The sequence below is a fragment of the Sitophilus oryzae genome, unplaced genomic scaffold, assembly GCF_002938485.1.
Source record: "Sitophilus oryzae breed Bouriz unplaced genomic scaffold, Soryzae_2.0 scaffold_1576_pilon_pilon, whole genome shotgun sequence".
Lineage (NCBI taxonomy): Eukaryota > Metazoa > Arthropoda > Insecta > Coleoptera > Curculionidae > Sitophilus > Sitophilus oryzae.
In genome coordinates, this window is record NW_022146254.1 from 16,701,382 (window position 1) to 16,723,264 (window position 21,883).

Here is a 21,883-nt window from a genome sequence, read left to right on the forward strand (position 1 = left end):
AATCAAATGTGGCTTGTCGGAACCGCCCTCTGGGGTAAAGGTAGGATCAGTACACTGGTCTCCAGAGCTGTTTGATTCAATATCTTCCTTATCTTCCAAAACAATACCTTGCCAGTCTAAGGGCGCGATCGGCACTGGGAGATCTGCACCATGAAGAACAGGTCGTATGGCAGACGGCAAATTGGGATACTCGATCTTGTGCTTTTGTTTTTTGGAAAAACCTTCAGTTTTCGTCAGGCAAAAATAGCAATCGTCAAAATGGTTAGTTATTCTCGCCATACCATTGGAACCGCAAATGGCATTTTTCCTCTTCCCTTTCATCCACTGCACAAGCGACACGCTACAAGTAACGCAGCACACATGAGGAGCCCACTGCTTGTCTTGATCTCCAACCAAAACTCCAAAATACTTGAAGTAGGCTTTCTTCACATTTTCAGAAAATGGTCTGGCTTGTGATTGCACCATAAATTCTCCACAAATGTAACAAAATCGATCAGGAGACACTTTTACAACTGCGGCGCGTTTGACTTGACATTTTCGTACTATTTATCTACACGCATAGAACAACTCACGTCGAAAATCAACTGAAAACTGAACTCTCTTATGTTTTTCACAATATATTATAGTGCACAAAATGCGTCCCTTTCAATCATCCCATCATAAAATTTACCTGTATGTAAACGAATCTACCTAGACTTAATACCTGACATCTATAAAATTGACTACCTGCAAAAAAGAGGCGTAATTAGGCAACTGAAAAGTGGTACGTGTAGGAGCTTCAGGAGTATTTTTTCTGTTATTAGAAGCATATTTTTATGAAGAAATTCTGCAACTGACTCGTGTTACAAAAATCATGTCGGCCTGTGTTATTAATAGAAATAATATACCTACTTACTGCTTATCGTTGAACCTAGACCTTTCCGAAACTAGTTTTTTAACAAAATAGATTTGCTAAAAAACTAGATTAAACAATTCAGGGGTGCGTGGACAGGATTTCTTAAAAAAGTCGTGTATAAATACTCTCCAATGATATCTTGAATCATCAGTTAGTATCACAACTAAACAACATCAACATGTTTTCAAAAGTAAGATTTAGACTATTAGAATACAAGTTAATTTAATATTATTTTTAATAAAGAAAATATAATTTTAAATAGATATATCATTATTAACAGAAATCTTCAAGAAATGTCTTGTTCGGTATATTCTATACAGGGTGCATTTCAAAAGTGGCTCTTACTCCTATAAATTTTTTATTTTCCCAAATAAAAAATCGATATCTGGAACTAGGATTGATTGACGTATTCAATTGTTTTCGGTCACTTCCTGTTTTACCGGAAATGACTACAATTTTTGATTTTTAAATGGCACCCTCAGTATTTTGTTATTTTATTTGATAAAAATGAAACTCTGAATAGAATGACATATCATATGTCAACTTTTAACATTTTCGAATATGGTATATTTGAAATTGCAACATGCGGTTCATAACGACAATTTGACTCGAAATACCAAGTCTGTCGCACCAAATTATTTGTAAAAAATGCTTCTTTTCCAATATGCTAAGATGCTACCCTCGTTCCATTTGAAAAAATTGAGTATGATTAAAAATACGATTTAGGCATTTTTTAACCGATCAGGACAAGACGCTAGAAACATTAGACGATCAAATCTATTTTTCGAAGGTTCCTTGATTAAAATTTAGTATTTTAACACAGATTAGCACTCTAGATTGAAATTTAAAATACAGTACCAAATTGTAATTGTACCAATTTTTGTACCAAATGTCAAAAGTTGACATGTGATATGTCATTCTGTTCAGAGTGTTATTTTCTAACAAATAATGTAAAAAAATACTAAAGGCGTCATTCAAAAATCGAAAGTTGTAGTCATTTCCGGTGAAACAGGAAGTGACCACAAACAATTGAATACGTCAATCAACTCCAATTTATGTCATATACTGACAAACCAAATCTCGTTTTTTAACTGAAAAAATAAAAAAAGTTATAGAAGTAAGCCACTTTCGAGACGCACCCGGTATATTTTGTAATATTAATTGAATAGTATTCTTCTATGTAAATATAAATTATAACAATTAAAATATCTATAAACTTAAATTAATTTTCTTGGGACATGAGGCTCTGTAAACGCTGAGTTATGGTTTCATTTTGTTTAATAATCTTTAATTTATTTATTCTACGAACAAACGTTTCGGCAAACATTACAGCCTTCATCAGTGTTATATGTATATGTGAAGATTTTTTCTATGTTTTTAAATTGAATCCATAACTTTCAGCACAAAGAACTCCTCTACATCAATCACAAAAAATATAAACACGACCAACGTTTAACGACAAACATTAAAATTATTGTTCTGGTTTAGAATAGAAAGAATTTAAAAACATAGATAAAATCTTCACATATATAACACTGATGAAGGCTGTAATGCTGGCCAAAGCGTTTGTTCATAGAATAAATAAAGATTATTAAACAAAATCAAAATATAACGCAGCGTTTTCAGAACCTAGTGTCCCAAGAAAATGATTTTAAGAATATTTCAATACAAGGTTCAAGAACTTGAAATTTCCAAGAATATGTATAAACTTTCAACACTTTTTCAGATTTTCTTCATCGCTGCCACTTTGGCCATCGCTAACGCTGGACTCATCAGCTCCCCATTAGCTTACTCAGCTCCCGCTGTAGCTGCAGCTCCAGTCGTCTCAGCTTATGCCGCTCCAGCAGTCCCCGCAGTGGCTCCCTACTCCGCACCAGCTGTAGCCGCTCCCGTCCTATCCAGCTATTCGGCCCCTGTTGTATCCGCCTACTCCGCGCCTGTTGTATCAGCTTACTCTGCTCCTCTCTATGCTAAATCTGTAGCCGCTCCAGTAGCTTACAGCGCACCTGTAGCCGCTCCACTTGCTTACAGCGCACCTGTAGCCGCACAACTTGCTTACAGCGCACCTGTAGCCGCTCCATTGGCCTACAGCTCACCTGTAGCCGCTTGGTAAAAAACGTGTAGAATTATGTACACCAAAATGTAAAAAATATTTAATATATTATTAATTAAATAGGAATATTTTGTTTAATTATTTCCTTTTTATAAAAATTGAGTTCACAAATAATGAGTCGAACATAGTAAAATATATTCAGGGTATCCCAAATACAAAAATGAATATATTAAGATACTAGAAAATTTTTATTCATATAACTTTTCCAATGACAGAACGTAATTTGTCAGGATAATATACAGGGTGGTCCGAACTGTTTCAGGAAACTTCGGCAGCATATTCTGCAGATAAAAATAAGTAAAAAAGTTTGTATAAATGTATGTCCTAAAATACTTAGTTTCGGAGATACAGGGTGTAGAAATTTTATTTTTATTTCGATTTTTTTACTTATAATATCACAAGAGCTTAAATTATTTTCGGAAATTTTTTTGAGGGCACGAATATTTTGAAAATTATTAATAATTTTCCTAAAATATTCGTGCCCGAAAGAAAATTTCCAGGAATAATTTAAGCTTGCGTGGTATTCGGTAAGAACATTTCACACCTAAATTTGAAAAAAAAAATATTAATCCAACATGACATTTTAAAATAATTTCAATTTGTTAAGTTGGCCAAGGTATTGATGTTTTTGACATATTATGTGTTTTGTCATTTTTGTTTGCGAATCTGTCATTAAGCTATTACTAGTTTTAAAACGTCTGTACGTAGAGTAAGAAGTGTATAGCGAAATGTCGCGATTTGGAAAAGTAAACCAACAAGTCATTAAAGAAGAAATTGAAAATATAAAACCAGATAACACCCGAAAATCAAAATCAAGTGTATGGAAACAGTTTGTTGAATTTTGTGATGAAAAGTCGTATAATATTCATGAGTGTATGAGTGTAGTACAGCTGGCTACTATACTGGAGGACTACGCATTTAATATGAAAAAGAAAAATTTTGAAGATTATAAGGAAAGTGTGGTCAAAGTGATGTGGAACTCTACTGCTAAGCAGTTGCAAGAAATTTATTACGAAAAATATAAAATAAAATTTAATCCGTTTTCTGATGTGGAATTTGTGACCGCCAGAGCTGCACGCGATGCTAAGCGCAAAATACTACAGAGAGATTCAGCAAAAAGAAAAGTGAGTGCTTCAGCCTTAACCAGTGACGAATACAAAAAAATTATTGAAATGTGGGATGAAAATACTCCAGATGGGTTGCAGCGTAAATTTTTTCACATAGTTTCACATGAGCTGGCATGGAGAGGAGGGGAAGGACATTCTGCTTGTATCCAATACTTCAAAGAAGAAACTGATAATTTCGGAAACCCAAAAGGTCGGATAGAATATAATCCAATTTTCTCTAAAACCACACAAGGTGGTTCTAAAAAACTGTCGGATAGTAAATGGTTGATTAGAAATTTCGAAAATCCACAAATGTGTCCGGTTCGCTTGTTTAGAAAGTTGATGGAAAAAAGGGGAAATCTTATTCAAACCGACAGACTATTCTTAACACCAAACCCATACTGGAATCAACCCAATTCGAAAGGATGGTACAAGAATAGCCCAGTTGGTAAGAACATTGTATCTTCATGGTTTAAATCAGCAGCTTCAGATATAGGAATTGACACTAAAAAAGTTAAAATAACCAATCATTCTGCAAGAGCAACAGCTGTTTCGAATTTGGCCAAGAAAGGAGTTGGTGAACAACAGCTCATTAAAATTACTGGACATAGTAATAGTCAGTCGATCAAACCTTACTTACAGTTGGACGCTGAACATCATCAACAGATGATTGAATCCATGAGGAGCATTTCATCAAGTACTAGCCAGTTCAATCATGATCAGAGCACAATGCAAAATAAAACAGAAAATACCCAGATTCAAACCACCAATTCAAGCCAGCCTACAAACATTTACAATAATTGTGTTTTTAATATTAATAAAACCTATAATTACTAAATGTGTTTCGTTATTATTTTGCTATATTAGTCGATATCATTAAAGATTTGGCATTGAAGATAATTCAACATGAAATAAATTCTAAAAAAATCATATAGATATATCCATCATATTTCGTTAAATAGAAAAATACCAGCTTTAGTTAAATAAAGGCGGCAGAACTATATTTTTTAGAACATGGCAATTTCGAAGAAATTCATATGTAGGTATATCTAACATATTTCCTTAAATAAAAAATATTACCAACCTTAGTTACATCAAATGCTAAAACTCAAATGGGTAATATTTCAATATATAGACATTGTAGTTCATTCACATTATGATTGTAGATCTTATGTTTACCTTTTCAACTGTCAAAAAATTTCCACTAAAGTTTCGTGGCGCCTCGAAAAAATTTCCGGAAATTTTTTCAGTTGCCATGGTAACTAGTCAACATTAAAGCATGTTATTGGTTGAAAAGTAGAGGTGTGAAATTTTCCAAATAATTTCTGAAGTAAAGTTAATATTTGGATAAAAATTGGTGTCTGGAAGTTTTTTGACATGAGAAATTTGATTTTGATGTCAATATGACTTTTACTTGTAGAGGGCGCCACCTACATATTTTTTAACTGGTTTGAAGAATAATAACTTTTCTTCCGTATCTGTATAAAACTACTGAGTAAAAAAATATACATTTACTACGTTTTTTGCGTAAAAAAAGTCTCTTCGTCAATACCAATACCTGTCGTCATTGGCATAAATTAAACATGTTGACTAAATATAGTTATTAGACTGGAATCATATATTTTAAATGTTTTTGTGCCAAAAGTTCAGAAGAAACTGTTTTATCATCTTTTTTTCGAAGAAAAAATTATGATTAATTTAAAAAAAATTAAAAAAACACGAATTTATCATTCAGTCAATTGTCAATTCCTATTTTTCAGTCAAATAACAATCTATTTTGGACATATGTTTATTTTTTGTCAATATTGACATGTATTGACTATTTCCATTTTAAATATCTTGAGAACGGTTGCTCGTAGCGATTTTTACCAAGAGACATTTTTTACATAAAAAATCACGGAAATGTATATTTTTTCACTCAGTAGTTTTATACGGGTACGGACGAAAAGTTGTTACTCTTTAAAACAGTTAAAACGCATGTAGGTGTCCCCCCCCTACAAGTACGAGTCATATGGACATCAAAATCAAATTTCTCATGTCAAAAAACTCCCAGACACCAATTTTACTCCCAAACGTTACTTCAGAAATTATTTGGAAAAAATCGAAATAAAAATGAAATTTCTACACCCTGTATCTCCGAAACTAACCAGTTTAGGACATACATTTATACGAACTTTTTTACTTATTTTTATCTCCAGAATACGCTGCCAAAATTTCCGGAATACAGTTCGGACCACCCTGTATACGTAATAAGGATAATAGGTATCTGGCATTTTTTAAATAATAAAAATAAGAGGGTAGAAATTAAAACAGAACCGGCCTTAATGGAAAATTAATTATTATTGGACAATTTAGAAATAAAAAAATATTTTGTGAAAGATTGTGAGTGACCAGTGATTTCGATATCTATCTTTCAATTTAGAAGATCTTTAACAAGAACTTGTAATAAGTCAACACAGTGTTCATAAATAGAATTATTAATATTTTGGAAACAATATTTATAAAAAATAAATTATTAATAATTGTTACAATACAGTATTGTAAGACAAAAAAGTCAGATATAAAAAAATTAATAAGATAAATAATTTGACATTCTATTTTCTTTCCGACGAGAGGATTCCTGACAGTGACAGCTGTATCTGTCATTTTAATTAATAGGTAAATTATATTTCTTGTCATTTTTGGATGTTGTCTGTCGAAAATTTCTCTGAGTCGTTGGGCAGACAATACGTAGATCAAAATATACCGGGCGCGTCTCAAAAGCGGCTCCACTTTATAACGTATTTATTTTATTCATTTAAAAAAAAGTTATTAAAAGAGAGCCACGATATATTGTGCATTAAAATACAATATGATCGAAAAAAAAACGGCGTCAGCAATGGCTTTGGAATGAAGATCGCAGCTATTTTATATGTAAAATTATATGGGGAATATCATCAATACTCATTTCAGAGCCAACCGGACGCCGTTTTTTTTCGATAATCTATACTAATATATAAAATCCTTAAGTGACTGACTCACTGATTAATCTCGATCCTGCTCAAACTACTCAACGTAAGAAGCTCAATTTTGGCATACAGGTTGATTCTAGGGTGTAGAGGTTCGATAAGAAGGGATTTTTCCAAGGGGGTGAAACCATCCCTCAAACATTACAATATTTTTTATTTAAAAAACGGTCAAGTTTGCGAAAAAACGCTTAAACACGTATATTTTATTTTGTTTTTTTTTACATATTTTAAATTTTTTTAAAAATGTATACAGGGTGTTTCGAAAAATCTGGTCATTGATTAATCACGATCCTGCTTAAAGCGCTTGACGTAAAAAGCTGATTTTTGGACAACGGATTGACTTTAGGGTGTAGAGGTTCGATAAGAAGGGATTTTTCGAAACTCGAATTCTAAGGGGATGAAACCACCCCTCAAATATTAGAATATTTTTTTATTTAAAAACCGGTGAGTTTTTCGGAAAAACTCTTAAACACGTATATTTGATTTTGTTGCTTTACATATTTTAAAATTTTTTAAAAATTTATACAGGGTGTTTCATAAAATATGACCATTGACTAATCACGATTCTGCTTAAACTGTTTGGCGTTTAAAGCTGATTTTTGGCAAACGGATTGACTGTGGGGTGTAGAGGTTCGAAAAGGAGGGGTTTCTCGAATCTCAAATTCCAAGAGGGTAAAAACGCCCCTCAAATATTACAATATTTGTTATTTAACAAACGGTTAGTCTTTCGGGAAAACGCTTGAATACGCATAATTTATTTTGTTTTTTTACATATTTTGAAATTTTTTAAAAAATCATACAGGGTGTTCCAAAAAGTTGGGTATTTGATTAACCACGATTCTGCTTAAACTGCTTGACGTAAAAAGCTTATTTTTGGCAAACGGATTTTTCGAAAGTCAAATTGTTCCAACGAGATGAAACTACCCCTCAAATATTACCAAGTTATATAATAATATCGCCATATTGTTTTTCCTCGTGCTGACATAAATGTGAGAAAATTTTATCCAGTTTGTATGTTAATGGAAATTCTTGCTTTGCTTTATCATCACCATTACAAATGATTAATTCGACGCAAACGAAGTCGCGGTTACACGCTAGTACAGTATAAACTAGTTATAGTGATAACCTTATCGACTTGTGTTCCATATGAGAGTTGTTAAATTGAAATATCTAGAATTATTATTTAAATTTCAGTTGAATTAAACATAAACGCTGAGTGTTGACTATGCAGTCACACAAGTGGCTGGCCATTTAAGTAAAAAATGTAGGGCTTTTTTTAAATTTGGTAGTTTTAAGTTTCATTATGTTGTTTGATAAGAATTGATATTATTCTCATTAAAAAAATATTTGTTTTTTCGATTTTACTTTCGAAAGTCATTCCTTTCTTGTTGATTGATAAACTGCACCATCACTGATCTAAAATTAGTTAGTACCGAAAGTACTGAGAAAAACGCGAAATCCCGGTTCCTTAGAAAAGTAGTACAGTAATTCCCGGTTCTAAAAAACAGCTCCGGTTTCGGTAACCATAATTGTATACTTAGTCGGTAAAGGTAAACATTTACGGAAAAACGCAAAGATTGTGATTTGATTATTCACATTCATACACCAAATTTTAATTTTCTTTGTGTGAACTGTTTTTGAAAAACTACGATACTATTTTATTTTTAGTTCATTCAGCATAACAAAATTATTTTGTAAAAAAAACATAAAATCAGAAGTATTCTTGAAATTATTTTCTATATGCCTATTTAAGAAAATAATCACCTGATATTTTTTGCACTTATTTATTTACACATTGTTTATAAATAATCTACATAAATAGTAATTATCCTGTATATAGTGTTAAAAATAACACTTTAAAAAGAATAGTACCAAGTAAAATTATAAGATTAATATAACAATAAACAAAATACAAATTCATTTTAAGATCTTGTTTATAAAAATTATGTTAAATGAGATAATTAAACGTTTACATTACAAGGTTTTACATTAAGTAAAGCACATAACAAAGAATATCATTATATTAATTAACCTTTCATTTGGAAGATTACTTTTTAGCATAACATTCGAGCAACTACGCATGTGGGCGTGGTCGATCTTGTTCTTAAAGATCACTTGTTCGGAGATTGTATTATTTTCATATATCTTGTTATTTACGAAATAGAATATTTTTTTTAAATACAGTTGTTGGCCTATTTAAATTTAATGCGTTGTGTGATTGTAGATAAAAGGGTGGTGATAGACCTTATACAGGGTAATCAAAACAGCTCCGTAGCTAGATACAAAGTTGACATATTTGAGGTTTTGTTTTGTGGTATTATTTTTGATGCAGTTAATGTACCTTGATCATTTGTTGCTCTAAAAATATATATTCGTATATTATAAATAGTATATTGTTTTATTAGGAGTAAAAATGATACTTTGTTTGGTGAGGCTGTATGTTTGGTATTACAGGCGAGGCACAAACAGAGGCGGATTATCCAATAGGCTAACTAGGCTATAGCCTAGGGCTATCCAATAGGCTAACTAGGCTATAGCTAGGGCGCTGGCGCGGCGACGCACAGTGCTTCGAACATATGGCTCTAGAGGACAAAAATGCAAAACTTCTCTTTTATTGTAGGCAATTTATTCAAACTAGGTTTATTTGATACAAATGATGAGTACTCTCATTGTACTAAATGATGATGTTCTTAGTCTCACGTTTATGAAAAAAAATCTTATAAATAATAAAAATGTGGGAGCTGTGTTCCATCTAAGGAAATAATAATTTATAGTATGAAAACGGTGTAAGTATTAAATAAATCCCTGTGATAAAAAAGAATTGGAATAACTTTAAAACATGATTCCTACAATATAAGCCAATATAAGATAAAAATGTTTTTCTTTAATGAAAAAGAAACATTAATGATATATTTAATTAAAAAAAACTCAAGATAATATAAATTTACTTTAGGACAACAAAATGCATTGATCGTAACTACTCTGATTCAGAAGAATCACTGCTGACAGTATCTTCCAAATTTATAGTATCCAAATCACAGGTAGATGAAATATCCGCACATATAAGATATTTCTGTACATCATTTTCAAATATGTTACTTTTTCGCGTTGTTACTGTTCTTTTTGTTGGTATGAGGGGTTCGGATGTTAATAGTTACCTCTTTAATAGACCATATCAATATATTATATTTTCGTTTTCTTGGGTATGAGGTTTTATAATAAATTGCAAGATGGAAACTTTTTTATGCGACGTTTCGCTCCAAAATAGTGGGCTTTTTCAGGCACAAATGGTCTCATTTGACTGGAATGTTCATCAATATCTAATAAAGAACACATTTTTTGAAATACAAATAATTTTGAGTTCTTGTCCTTATGATCAAGCCAAGTATTAACCAGATCGGCATTGCTTATCATTTTACTCCATCTGAAAAAGTATTATAAAATAAAAGTTCGTCGCAAGCAGACGCAGGTGAACTATACAAAAATTAAAAGTGTATGAATATGACAACAAAATATTCAATAAATACAGTATGTTTTGATATGTTTTTAAATGCCTTTTGAAGTTTGAAAACGTAAGATTTTATACCCATTTAAGAATCATTTTAAAAAATAAATACAACTAAAGCAATAACGAACTTGTTTAGAAATAAATTTAAAGTACCTTGTTTAACAATATCCATAGTGGCTTTCAATTAAGTACGTACTAACTCGTTTACGTTTAACTCCATATACAGAACTACTATGAATGTTATTCTTTTCATTGATATAAGAAAATGATCGCAAAATTTATTTTTAGTGAAAATATTTGCTAACAAAAAAACGGTGTTTATGAAAAATAATATACAGGATGGTTCAACATTGCTATAAGTATAAAATTACATATTCAGATATTAGTAAATTTTAAATTTTTTTTCGATTATTGTCCATGGGACGAAGCACTGTGCGACGGCATAATTATCCCTGGTTTGTAGGCGCTTTGCTACACCAAACTGGACATTCACGTCGGAAAAATTAATACTTTTATGACGTTTGAAAAAAAAAACATAACTCTAACATAAAACCACAATTTATTGTTTGAAATCTTAAAACTAATTACAAAAATCTGCAGTTAAATTTCTAGCAAAAGATCCTAATGCTCGAAAGCATTGCTTTATAATATAAGACAATAAATTTTCGCAAATTGCTGTATTAGAATCTTTTAAAGGCCTCCCTAACGAAAATTTGAAAAATGATATACTCTTTGGTTATGATAAATAATTAATCTTAATTTGAGGAAGGGCAAATAATGTATAGCAATTAAATGAGGCTTATTAATCTTACTTAACAATAAAGAAGAAGAAATACAGTTACTAAAAAAGGGTTTTGACGGTAGCTACATCCAGCTTCGGGGTGTGGTCGATCTGAAACAAGAAATATAACAATAAAAAAAAACACAGATAATATTATACCTCATAATTACGTAATAACTAAGATATAAAATTTCTCTAAAATAAATTGTACTGAAGCTGTGGTTGGTTCCTTGTGAAACATCGTTGATATATTAGTATTTTAATAAAACACGCTTTTAGATGTATCAAAAAACTTTTAATAAGAGTAACTTTAACTCTACATATATGTTTCGGCTTGTTAGGCCTTTTTCAAAAGTTTTTTAATAAGTGGGTTCAGAGAGTTTACAATTATAACAAACCAAACCCCCATAGCAAATATATATGTATATAGTTACAGTGTAGTTAGACGATTAGTTCTTAAAAAACTCTTGAAAAAGGCCTAACAAGCCGAAACATATATGTAAAATTAAAGTTACTCTTATTAAAAGTTTTTTGATACATCTAAAAGCGTGTTTTATTAAAATACTAATATTTCTCTAAAACTGTATGAAAATTTGAAAAAGTATAAACGGGATTAACCATTTCAGAACAAGCAAACTTTTTTATGAAGAATGCATTTTTCTCAAAATGTCAATAATAAAAAAGTTTTTCCTTTTGTAAAGACAATCCGGAGACATACTGTATATTGTATAGACGTTTGAAGTGGTTCTTTAGTTGTTGGAGGGTTGCTAACCCGTTCAATTTTCCTACTCGGGACTGTTCAATTTCCGAACTGTTTTATTTTGTAAATTTTAACTAATTAAGTCTTATACAAAATGAGATATATACTTTCCAAACGTTAACTAGACTCAAATAAAGTCGTGGATATCTACAAATTATATCTACATATTTATTTTTACTATTAAAACTACTAAGAATTTGTATATAAAGTATATAACTAACAAAACAATTAATTCATCCAATATATTAGTTAATATTTCAGTTAATTCATCGAGGCATCAGTGTTCGGCAATTGCATTTTTTTTCCTTCTGTAGACCATTTTTCGATAAGCTCTGAAAGATCAATAATTTTATCAGTCAGATCTTTTTCGCTTTTACAGCGCTTTCAGATGGAGCGACGCGTCCGCGCGGACCGTCCGTGACTTCGAGCAAGTACCATGAGTTTTACCATGAGAGAGCAAGTACCATGAGAGAGACAGATTATACAGATTATAAACTTTGTTTTTTCTTTATTGTTTTTCGTGGTTCCAATTTTCGGAATAGAGTACTAGTTAGGTTACTAGTTTGCGCACATAGCACGCCCACTCATGGCCTAAAATTGTGCACAGCGCCTGACCGGCACAGTTATTAGAGAGATATTTGGAAAACCGAATAGCGTCATGCAGTATTTACGCGTACCTTATCATGGTTACGATATGCGCGAGTCAATTTTTAACGCAACGCACGCTAATAACGTTACCGCCTGACGTAATTTGCGGATCAATTACACCCAAGAACGGTAAGGTTAACTGTTCTTGAATTACACCAAGCGCTATTTCTAAATAACGTTTAAAAATTGCTTAAATATGCATGTGTGGGTATTTGACAACCGGGGCCCGCCGGCGAGATCTTTTATTTTAGGTTATGTTTGAATTGTTTTGAATTATTATTTTAGTTTTATTAGGTAGTTTGATATTTAAGTAGCTGGGATTAATTTTAGTTAAATAAATATGGCCCAAAATATGGATTCTACCTGTTCCAATATTAAAGAACCTATAAAGAGGCTTAGGTTTACAGTAGATGACGACTTAGCCCTTCTAAGAGAATTTGTCGCCCTAAACCCACTGGCAGACGTTGAACAATAAAGCATTGGAAATAAGCACTTTAGCCCTTTAGTTTTAAAATACCTAGTAAACAAAACAATTTCAAAGTTTTAAATTCAAAGTTAGGTTAAGTTTAAATAGCGGACGCGACGCGAACAGAATTCTTTCCGATCCGATAACTATAAATGAAGAGAGTTAATATCACCTCACGTAAAGGAAATAACACCTGACCTTATTAACGTCCATGCACGCTATTCGGTTTACCGATATCTCTCTATTACGCTGTTTATAGTGTTTATTGTTATTTTACGCGAGTTTATTTTTGCGCACAGGAAATTTTACTCGTTTGCTCATCGTCATAAAAAACAATTTTCGTACCACGAAATTGCCCACGCCTAGATCCGCCACTGATAGAATAAAATACATAATCGACGATTTATATTGAAATATTTTTTGATTTCTTTCTTTCACATGAGCAAAATCAACTTTGAAGATTTTTTTATTTTCCAACTGGGACAGCAATCTTCCAACTTCGTCTATTGAAAGACCATTGGGAGAGGCACATAACCCGCCAACTGTCCTATACAAGGTGAATCATAAATAAGTGGAAAATTTCGACCCTAGACACACGTCTATGAGGTTTTATACGCAATTTTTTTTGCAAAATTTGGGTTCAGTTTTTGGACATTTTTTAAATTTTTAGTTAAAAAACATAATATCTTCATAATATACGGCACATTGGTAGTAGATTAAATTAATTTACAAGAAAGAAAAGCCAGAAAAGCCAGCGGTTCTCAAAATGTAAGCGAGAAATCTTTTTTTTTAAATTTTCAAAGTAAAATATCTCGGTTATTTTGGACTTATTTGAAAAACGGTAAAGAGAAAATATGTTTCTTTTATCGACATCTACCAACCCTGAAAATATTTGCACTTATTTAAGACTCACACTGTATATCCGCCACTGGTTGTTCTTTTTGTTTTTTGCTGTTGTTGGCGGGAGGAGATAGCAGATATACCTACTCCCTGAAACGTTAAACATTTTTGGTCGATTAGACAAATTTCTGAAAAAAATCCACTGACAAGCTGGTTTAAGTTTGGTGTAGCATTTAAAAAAATACAAAAAATATCATTTTTATTTTTAAATTTGTTTTAATGGAGTAACACTAAGAATTTTGAAAATGTATGTAGTAACAACAAAAACATTTCCTACAGAAAAATCACCAGAATCAGCCTAATTTAGTTTAAAATTACTCATTAGCACTGTGATAACTAGATTAAAATGTTGATGATTGATTCTACACATGATCGAAGTAGGTACTCTCAGCCAAAGGAACATGTTAACAAGAGTGTTAACATGTAGATGTAGATTAAGTAAAGTTTTAAAAACTAAAATGAATTATATATTAATCTAAATGATATGTAAATCTATTAAAGGTACGATAAACAAAAATAATAAGTGAAAGAAAATACAAAGTCCATTTACTCAGTAGCGCAACCTACGAGTAGATAATGTAGAAATATTGATTTGAGTTTTTAAGCAGGGACTTGGTGAAATTGATTGGCAACAGGCATAACTAATTAATAATTATTAGTTTAATAATAGTGTAAGCAGAATTAATGAATGCTTAAGCATATTGTCAGTTTATATTTTGTTTTACTGCCATTACTTTCTGGCTACGCTCTTACCCCGATTTCCAATAGATCGGTTCGATCAATTTCATGGATTCGCGTCCCCTGGAAAAAAATAATAAATTATCCTTAGATGGATCTGGAAAAGCTTTTTAATAAAGTTTCCGGGGAGAAATAATGGAACGGAATAAATAGGTCTGTCCGTCAGTTATTTCTATTTAAATAAAATATAACTCGGGTAAAATTGATTTTAAATGGCGCTTTCCAATTTAGAGGGACGATGCAATGGTTAAGATGAGTTAAATCGATGAAAAAATGCCGAAGGAAATTTGATGGAAAAGGACTTTTGTTGGACAGTTTGTATTTTAAATTGTCGAAAGGAAAAAATATGAACAAAAAGAAAGAACCCTATTTAAAAAAAAAATATTAATCGTTGTCTACCATTTTTATATTTTGTACCTTGAGAGTAATACTGAATTTTGAACAACTACATGGTTGGATACTACCCTTGTATATGAATTTTTAAAGTAGCTCAACCTAAGACGTTTATGGATGTAAAGCACCAGATGGCGGGGCGTATTTCACAGTCTTTTACTACAGAAAAATATTTTTTGTTACTCTGAATTTTGAAGCGACCAATAAAAACACAGAAAATAAAAATCGATAATTTTCGGACTGTGCCAATTGGTTACTAATCGACCAGATACTTTTTGTCTATTAGATATGCTATAAAAGCTGGTAATTATTCAATTCGACCATTGTAAATACCCCAAATTCCGCAAGGCCGACGAGGCCGATGCTTTTCACTGATAAGAAAAAAAAATGTTTGTTCAGATAATTTTCGAGATATTTTTTCTTTCTGAATACACATTTTTAAAGTATTTTATATTCTTTGTCAGCTTGATCTATTATACTGGTCGGACGTATCGAAGTTCTGTTTCTTCTAGTTTTAAAAAATATTCTTATTTCTTTGTAGTTGTAGTGTAAAATTAGATTAATTTTATTAAGTTTCATTATAATGTTTAGTGTAGAATACCAGAATTAGTTTATTAGTGTTTTTATAGTTTATTATTTTGTAGTTAAGTATTAGGTGAAGGGATAATTTGGTTATTTTTTCTTTTTGTTTGGTTAATTAGTAAGTTTGATAATTTTTTCAGTGTAAAATACAAGAAGTAGTTGTGTAGTGTTTTTATAAGAGATTATATTCGTTTATTTTGTAGATGAGTAGTAGGTGAAGGTATTTGGGTATTTTTTCTTTTTGTTTTTCTTCTAATTGTAGTAATTCTATTAAGTATTGTGATAGATACAATATATCTTCTTTCAACTTCGTTGAAAAGTGCGTTATCATATAATTTTGGTTTTCTAGTAGTAGTTTCTAGAAATTTATTTTAAAATAAATTAATCGAGTCTTATTAATCAAATTAATCTAGTCAAATAATAATAATAGTAAGTTTCTAAATACTATACAGGGTGAGTTTCCTACGATGTTCGTTATGGGTATCTCGGAAACTACTGGAGACAGAGAGTCGGTTAAATGGGGAAAGAATTGCAGTTTTGTGGGGTCATAAATATGCGCCTTTCGGATTTTCCGGAGAAGTTCAAGGCTTACTAGATATTTCGAAAAAAAAAACAAATTTTGGCTATTTTAAAACTTGTCTCTAATTCCATTATAATCTACCGTATGATCGAATAAAAACGGCGTCAACGATGGCTATGAAATGAAGATCATTGTCATTTTATATGTAAAATTATATGGGAAATATCATCGATCGTCATTTCATAGCCATCGCTGACGCCGTTTTTATTCGATCATACGGTATTTTAGACAAAAAGTTTTCAGATAAAAGTTGTAGATAATCACATACCTAATGACTTTGTGTTTTTTGTTTTTTTTTCTAAAGCCTGTCATTTTTGACATATGACACAAACATTATGTTTTTTTTTAAATGGAAACCCTAGTTGGCCATAACTTCATAAAGAGCGCCATTCTTTAAGCTTTTCAGCGATATAGGTATAATATGTTTTTTTCGTTAATAATTACAAGTTATAGCCAATTCTTTTCTTTCTTGGCTAATTCCCATACCAATAATACCATGCCAATTAGTTGGCATCAAAAATGTAAAAAGTTTTATGTTTTCAAAATAAAATATCGTAAAATTCGTAAAGCACTCAATTTAGAATAAAATAATCTAAGAATGAAATAATTCTTTTATAAACCTGCATTAAATCAAATTAAATTAGGTATGTAACTTTTTTTTTAAATATTAATTAACAGCAATTAGCATTATCATAAATTATAAATAATGTACCAACATATCGAAATAATAATTTCTTTGTTAATACGGTTTAGAATATTTAAAATAACAGGCAAAAATAATCCACAATTTACAATAAAATAAAAGTTTCGTTTAAATTTCTTAATCAGCTGATCACTATTAAAGTTCGCAGAAACCCGGGGCTATATTATTACATTACTCTGAGGAAAATAACGAAAATAATCGATATTTTTGACTCCGCCCCGAAAGGTTCACGATTTGTCCTCCAGTTGGCAGCACATTTTGTCTAGTCGGTTGAACAACTTTAAGAATATATAAACAAGGATACTACCCTTGTTTGAAAAGAAGTCATGTGCTACAGCGATAGAGAATATATCTTTCGTAAGATGTTACCAGAAAATCATTAATATGAATTGTTCGTTACATCATTGGTTGTGAGACCTTAGAAGCTTTTAAAATTCTTGTTGAAACATCCAGGGCCGTATTTAAAAAAAAAAGAAAATTGGTTGACGGCTCATTGATGACAGCTCAAAGAAAAAACGTCGGTTTAAAAATCTGATAATACCAATTTGTAGAACAAAAATAGCAGCAATGAGAATGTGAAACGTAATTTATTATATCTATCGAAATAGAACCATAAAAAATAAAAATAAAATCCCAAATATTTGTTTTTTTCCTTAAAAAATTCAAAATCCTTAGGAAATATTCGAAATTTTTAAACTTTTAAACTGGCACTTTGATTATCACCGAGTTGGAAAACTTTCCTTCCATCTCTTCTAGTTTCCAAAATCACAAAAATGAGGTTATAATTTGGGACTCTTGGTACATAAACTATTTTAAACCTAAATGTATAAGTTAATCAAAATTAACAGTTCTAATTTTGATACACTGCTTATTCATTGTTTTATTCAGATTTTGCAATAAGTAGTCAATCTTTACGAATGCAATCCACTTACATCAAGTTAAGATATCGCAATTAAAAATACATGTAAAAAATTAAAAAGGAAATAAAGTTACTGGGTATCAAGGTCCACCCAATTTAAGATCGATTTGTTTTAAAAGCATTTCGTAGTATTATTTTCGCTCAATGATAACAGGTGATTACAAGTTCGCTATTAAAATAAAGCAGCCGCACTTTACATCTTCTATATCTTCTGGAAATAGTGAGTACATACAGGGTCCGGCAATAGTGCGTCGCGTCGGGCAACTGTAGCTGCTAGAATATTTTTTTTTGTGCAAACCTAAAGTATGTGCGAGGATATATTTCAGAAAAATATTTTAACTTCTATAGGGTGGCTCAAAAAAGTATGACTGGATTTGGATATTTTTTTTAAATGGAACAAAAACACCCTGTATATTATTGCATTTTTGGCTTCCTTTCAGATCACTTTATATAATTTTAAGATATGAGTAGATTCTCAATAATTCAGAGATATTAATAAATAAATAAAAAATATATATTTTAATTTTTTCCAAATCATTTCTGAAGCAACACCAATATTTGCATGAATTAAGAAATTTGATTTTGATGTCAATATGACTGCTATTTGTGGGGGGCGCCACCTACACGTGTTTTAACTGTTTTGAAGAGTAATAACTTTTCGTTCGTACCCGTATAAAACTACTGAGTAAAAAAATGTACATTTCCGTGATTCCGTTTTACGTAAAAAATGTCTTTTGGTAAAACTCGGTCACGAGCAACAGTTCTTAAGATATTTAGAATGGAAATAGTCAATACATGTCATTATTGACAAAAAATAAACATGCTGAGATTGTTGAGTAGATAGTTATTTAACTTAAAATGATAAATTTGAGAACTTTTTATTTTTTAAATTAATCATAAATTTTTCTTTGAAAAAAATGACGATAAAACAGTTTCTGTTCAACTTTTGGCACAAAAACATTTCAAATTTATGATTTCAGGTTAATAACTATTTAGTCAACATATTTAATTTATGTCAATGATGACAAGTATTGATCATTTAGATTCCAAATATCTCGAGAACTATTACTCTTAGTGATTTTTACCAATACACTTTACGTAAAAAACGTTTTAAATGTTTATTTTTTTACTCATTAGTTTTATACAGGTACAGACGAAAAGTTATGACTCTTCAAACCAGTTAAAAAATAGGTAGGTGCCCCCCCCCCATAAGCAGGGGTGATATTGATAACAAAATCAAATTTCCCAGGTTAAAAACTCTCAGACAATTTTCATCAAAATATTGACGTTACTTCAGAAATTATTTGGAAAAAATCGAAATAAAAATAAAACTTCTACACCCTGTATACCTCCGAAACTAAGCATTTAGGACATAGATTTATACGTACTTTTTTACTTGTTTTTATCTGCAGAATATTAGCTGCCGAAATTTCCGAAATACAGTTCGGACCACCCTGTATACACCGCGTATATACAGAAATAATTTAATATGCACTTTTAGAATTTCCTTGTAATATTACCTTCTTGGAGTCCTTGCCCTAGAAATTGCCGGCATCTGCTCCGTGAGATGTCTGCAAAAGTAAATTGCTAAATTTTAACTTGCGATAACTATTAACCACTATACACTATAATTTTCATAATAACATGAGCGGATATTAAACATAGCTATTTTTAAATTAAACATTTGTTTTATTTAGGAAAAAATTGAAGGATATTTTTTAGGTTACATTTCAAGTTACTATGTGTTTGTAAAGACTCAAGTATGTTTAGACTCAAGACTAAAAGCCCCGTTCTCAGAACGACGTTGTGTGGCTGGCGACACAGTTTGGCAGTTCAAACAACCAATGAAAACTGTACTAAATTTAAAATTGACAATTGTTTGAATTTTGTACAAATCTCGTTAGTGCTTTTGAGGTGTCGCTGGCGACAGTCGCAGTTCTGAGAACGGGGATTGAAGCCCCGTTCTCAGGACAACGTTGTGTGGCTGGCGACCAGGGTTGGAAAAAATCATGATTTAAAAAAAAAAATCAAAAAATTCAGATTTTTTTTATTTAAATGAGATTTTTTTGATTTAAATAAGATTTTTTTGATTTTTTTGATTTTAATAGAAAACATTATTTAAATCGGATTTCCAAATAATTAGGACTTAATTCCAATTAAATTCTTATCCTAAATGGTTTAATCGTCATAACTCTGCCCAATACTGACAACATTAACAATTCTACGGCGCGTGTCATTTTCCCAGACATCGGTCAAATTCAGATCAAAAGGATTTTTTTGAAATGCCACAAGAGTATTAATTTTTGTCATTTCAACGCCTAGGCATAAAAGTAAATCACTTTTACGCCTAAGCACAAAAGTACCAAAATATATTACTAAACTGATATTAAGCGTCAATTTCAACGAGTGTACAAATTGTTACTCGATTACTTACTCGATTAAGGCATTACTTATTATATTATTTGCAACGTTTGAAATTGATTAAAAAATTATTTGTAATGTTTAATTTGTAAAAATATAGTATATTCTACTCGGAGTAAAAATGTACTTTTGTGCGTCCCTGTTTACGCTATATGTATAGTGCGTCCGAGAGTGCGTCAAACGTACAACCTCGTCAAAAAAAGTATAATTTTTACTCCTTACACAATACATTATTGTTCGGAAATAGTCTTAAGTCGAGAATGAAATTAGTATTATCTATTGTCAAAGTGTAAAATAAAAAGATATAAAACAGCATATTTTCTGACAACGATTTGAAGATATAGTCTAATATCAAAAGAACCTTTTTCTGCACTACAGGTTGCGAATGGAATCTATTCGAACAGCATTTTTTTGTCACTTGTACATAAATTTCAAAATAAATCCTTGCCCTTTAGAAGTCTAATGGATTCATACGAAATTACTTGAAAAATCGGTCCAACATTTTAATTGATGAATAGATATGTAATAGGTATATGTGTTATACAAATCATTTTTATATAGTTTTATAACATTTACATTTTTTTTTTGATTTATTGAACATATTTAAACGTTACAATAGTAAGTGTAACATTTCATTTAACGAATAGATATAGGGTATATATGTTATAGAAATATTTTTATAGTTTTCTAGGACATATTTTTATAACTTTTATAGTTATTTTTCGATTTATTGTAAAGTTTTAAAAAAGTTGATATTTTGATTTAAATCACATGATTAAAATTAAAAAAATCACTTGATTTAAATCACGATTTAAATCATGATTTAAATCATTTGATTTAAATGATGCCAACCCTGCTGGCGACACAGTTTGACAGTTCAAACAACCAATGAAAACTGTACTAAATTTAAAATTGACAGTTGTTTGAATTTTGTACAAATCTTATTGGTACTTTTGAGCTGGCGACAGTCGCAGTTCTGAGAACGGGGCTTAACATGAAGAGCAGTTTATGGATTATACCGTTTGATAAAAAAGGCGTCAGAGTTGGCTTGGAAATTACAATCGATGATAGATCGTGTTTTGCAAGGCGTTTCTTTCGATCGTATTTGGTAATACATGGATATGGATATACTTTAATTTATCTTAAATATATTTTTTTTATAAATTTTGGAAATTATTTTAGAAGGTAACCAGCGTATATTCTACAGTATTTTTATTTTAATAATAATATCCTCCATATACAGAGAAGACCAGGCTACTAGTAACATAGCAAGTTGCCGGACGAATTTACGTTTACCCGTTTTGCGTTCGTACTCGAGAGTCACTGCCGGCTAGTCGGCTGGTCAGGCAGTATGCAGTTGCA

The 21,883-nt window shown here is 30.9% G+C and overlaps 2 protein-coding genes across 2 annotated transcripts in view; one reads left to right on the top strand and one right to left on the bottom strand.

The window, feature by feature from the left end:
• The first annotated feature begins 2,540 nt into the window (after positions 1-2,540).
• Positions 2,541-3,008, top strand: LOC115879192 (cuticle protein 16.5-like). The gene has a single exon (XM_030895884.1). It carries the CDS (start codon positions 2,541-2,543, stop codon positions 3,006-3,008), a length of 468 nt encoding a protein of 155 aa, XP_030751744.1.
• An 8,232-nt stretch (positions 3,009-11,240) lies between these two features.
• The window catches only part of LOC115879168 (prominin-2), a 176,362-nt gene continuing 165,719 nt past the window's right edge, over positions 11,241-21,883 (bottom strand). The window contains exons 23-24 of the mRNA XM_030895857.1: positions 19,621-19,671; positions 11,241-11,522 (exon numbers count right to left, since the gene is read on the bottom strand). Of these exons, the coding sequence (XP_030751717.1) occupies positions 11,495-11,522; positions 19,621-19,671 (79 nt within the window). The 3' untranslated portion in view covers positions 11,241-11,494. The remainder of the gene's footprint in view (positions 11,523-19,620; positions 19,672-21,883) is intronic.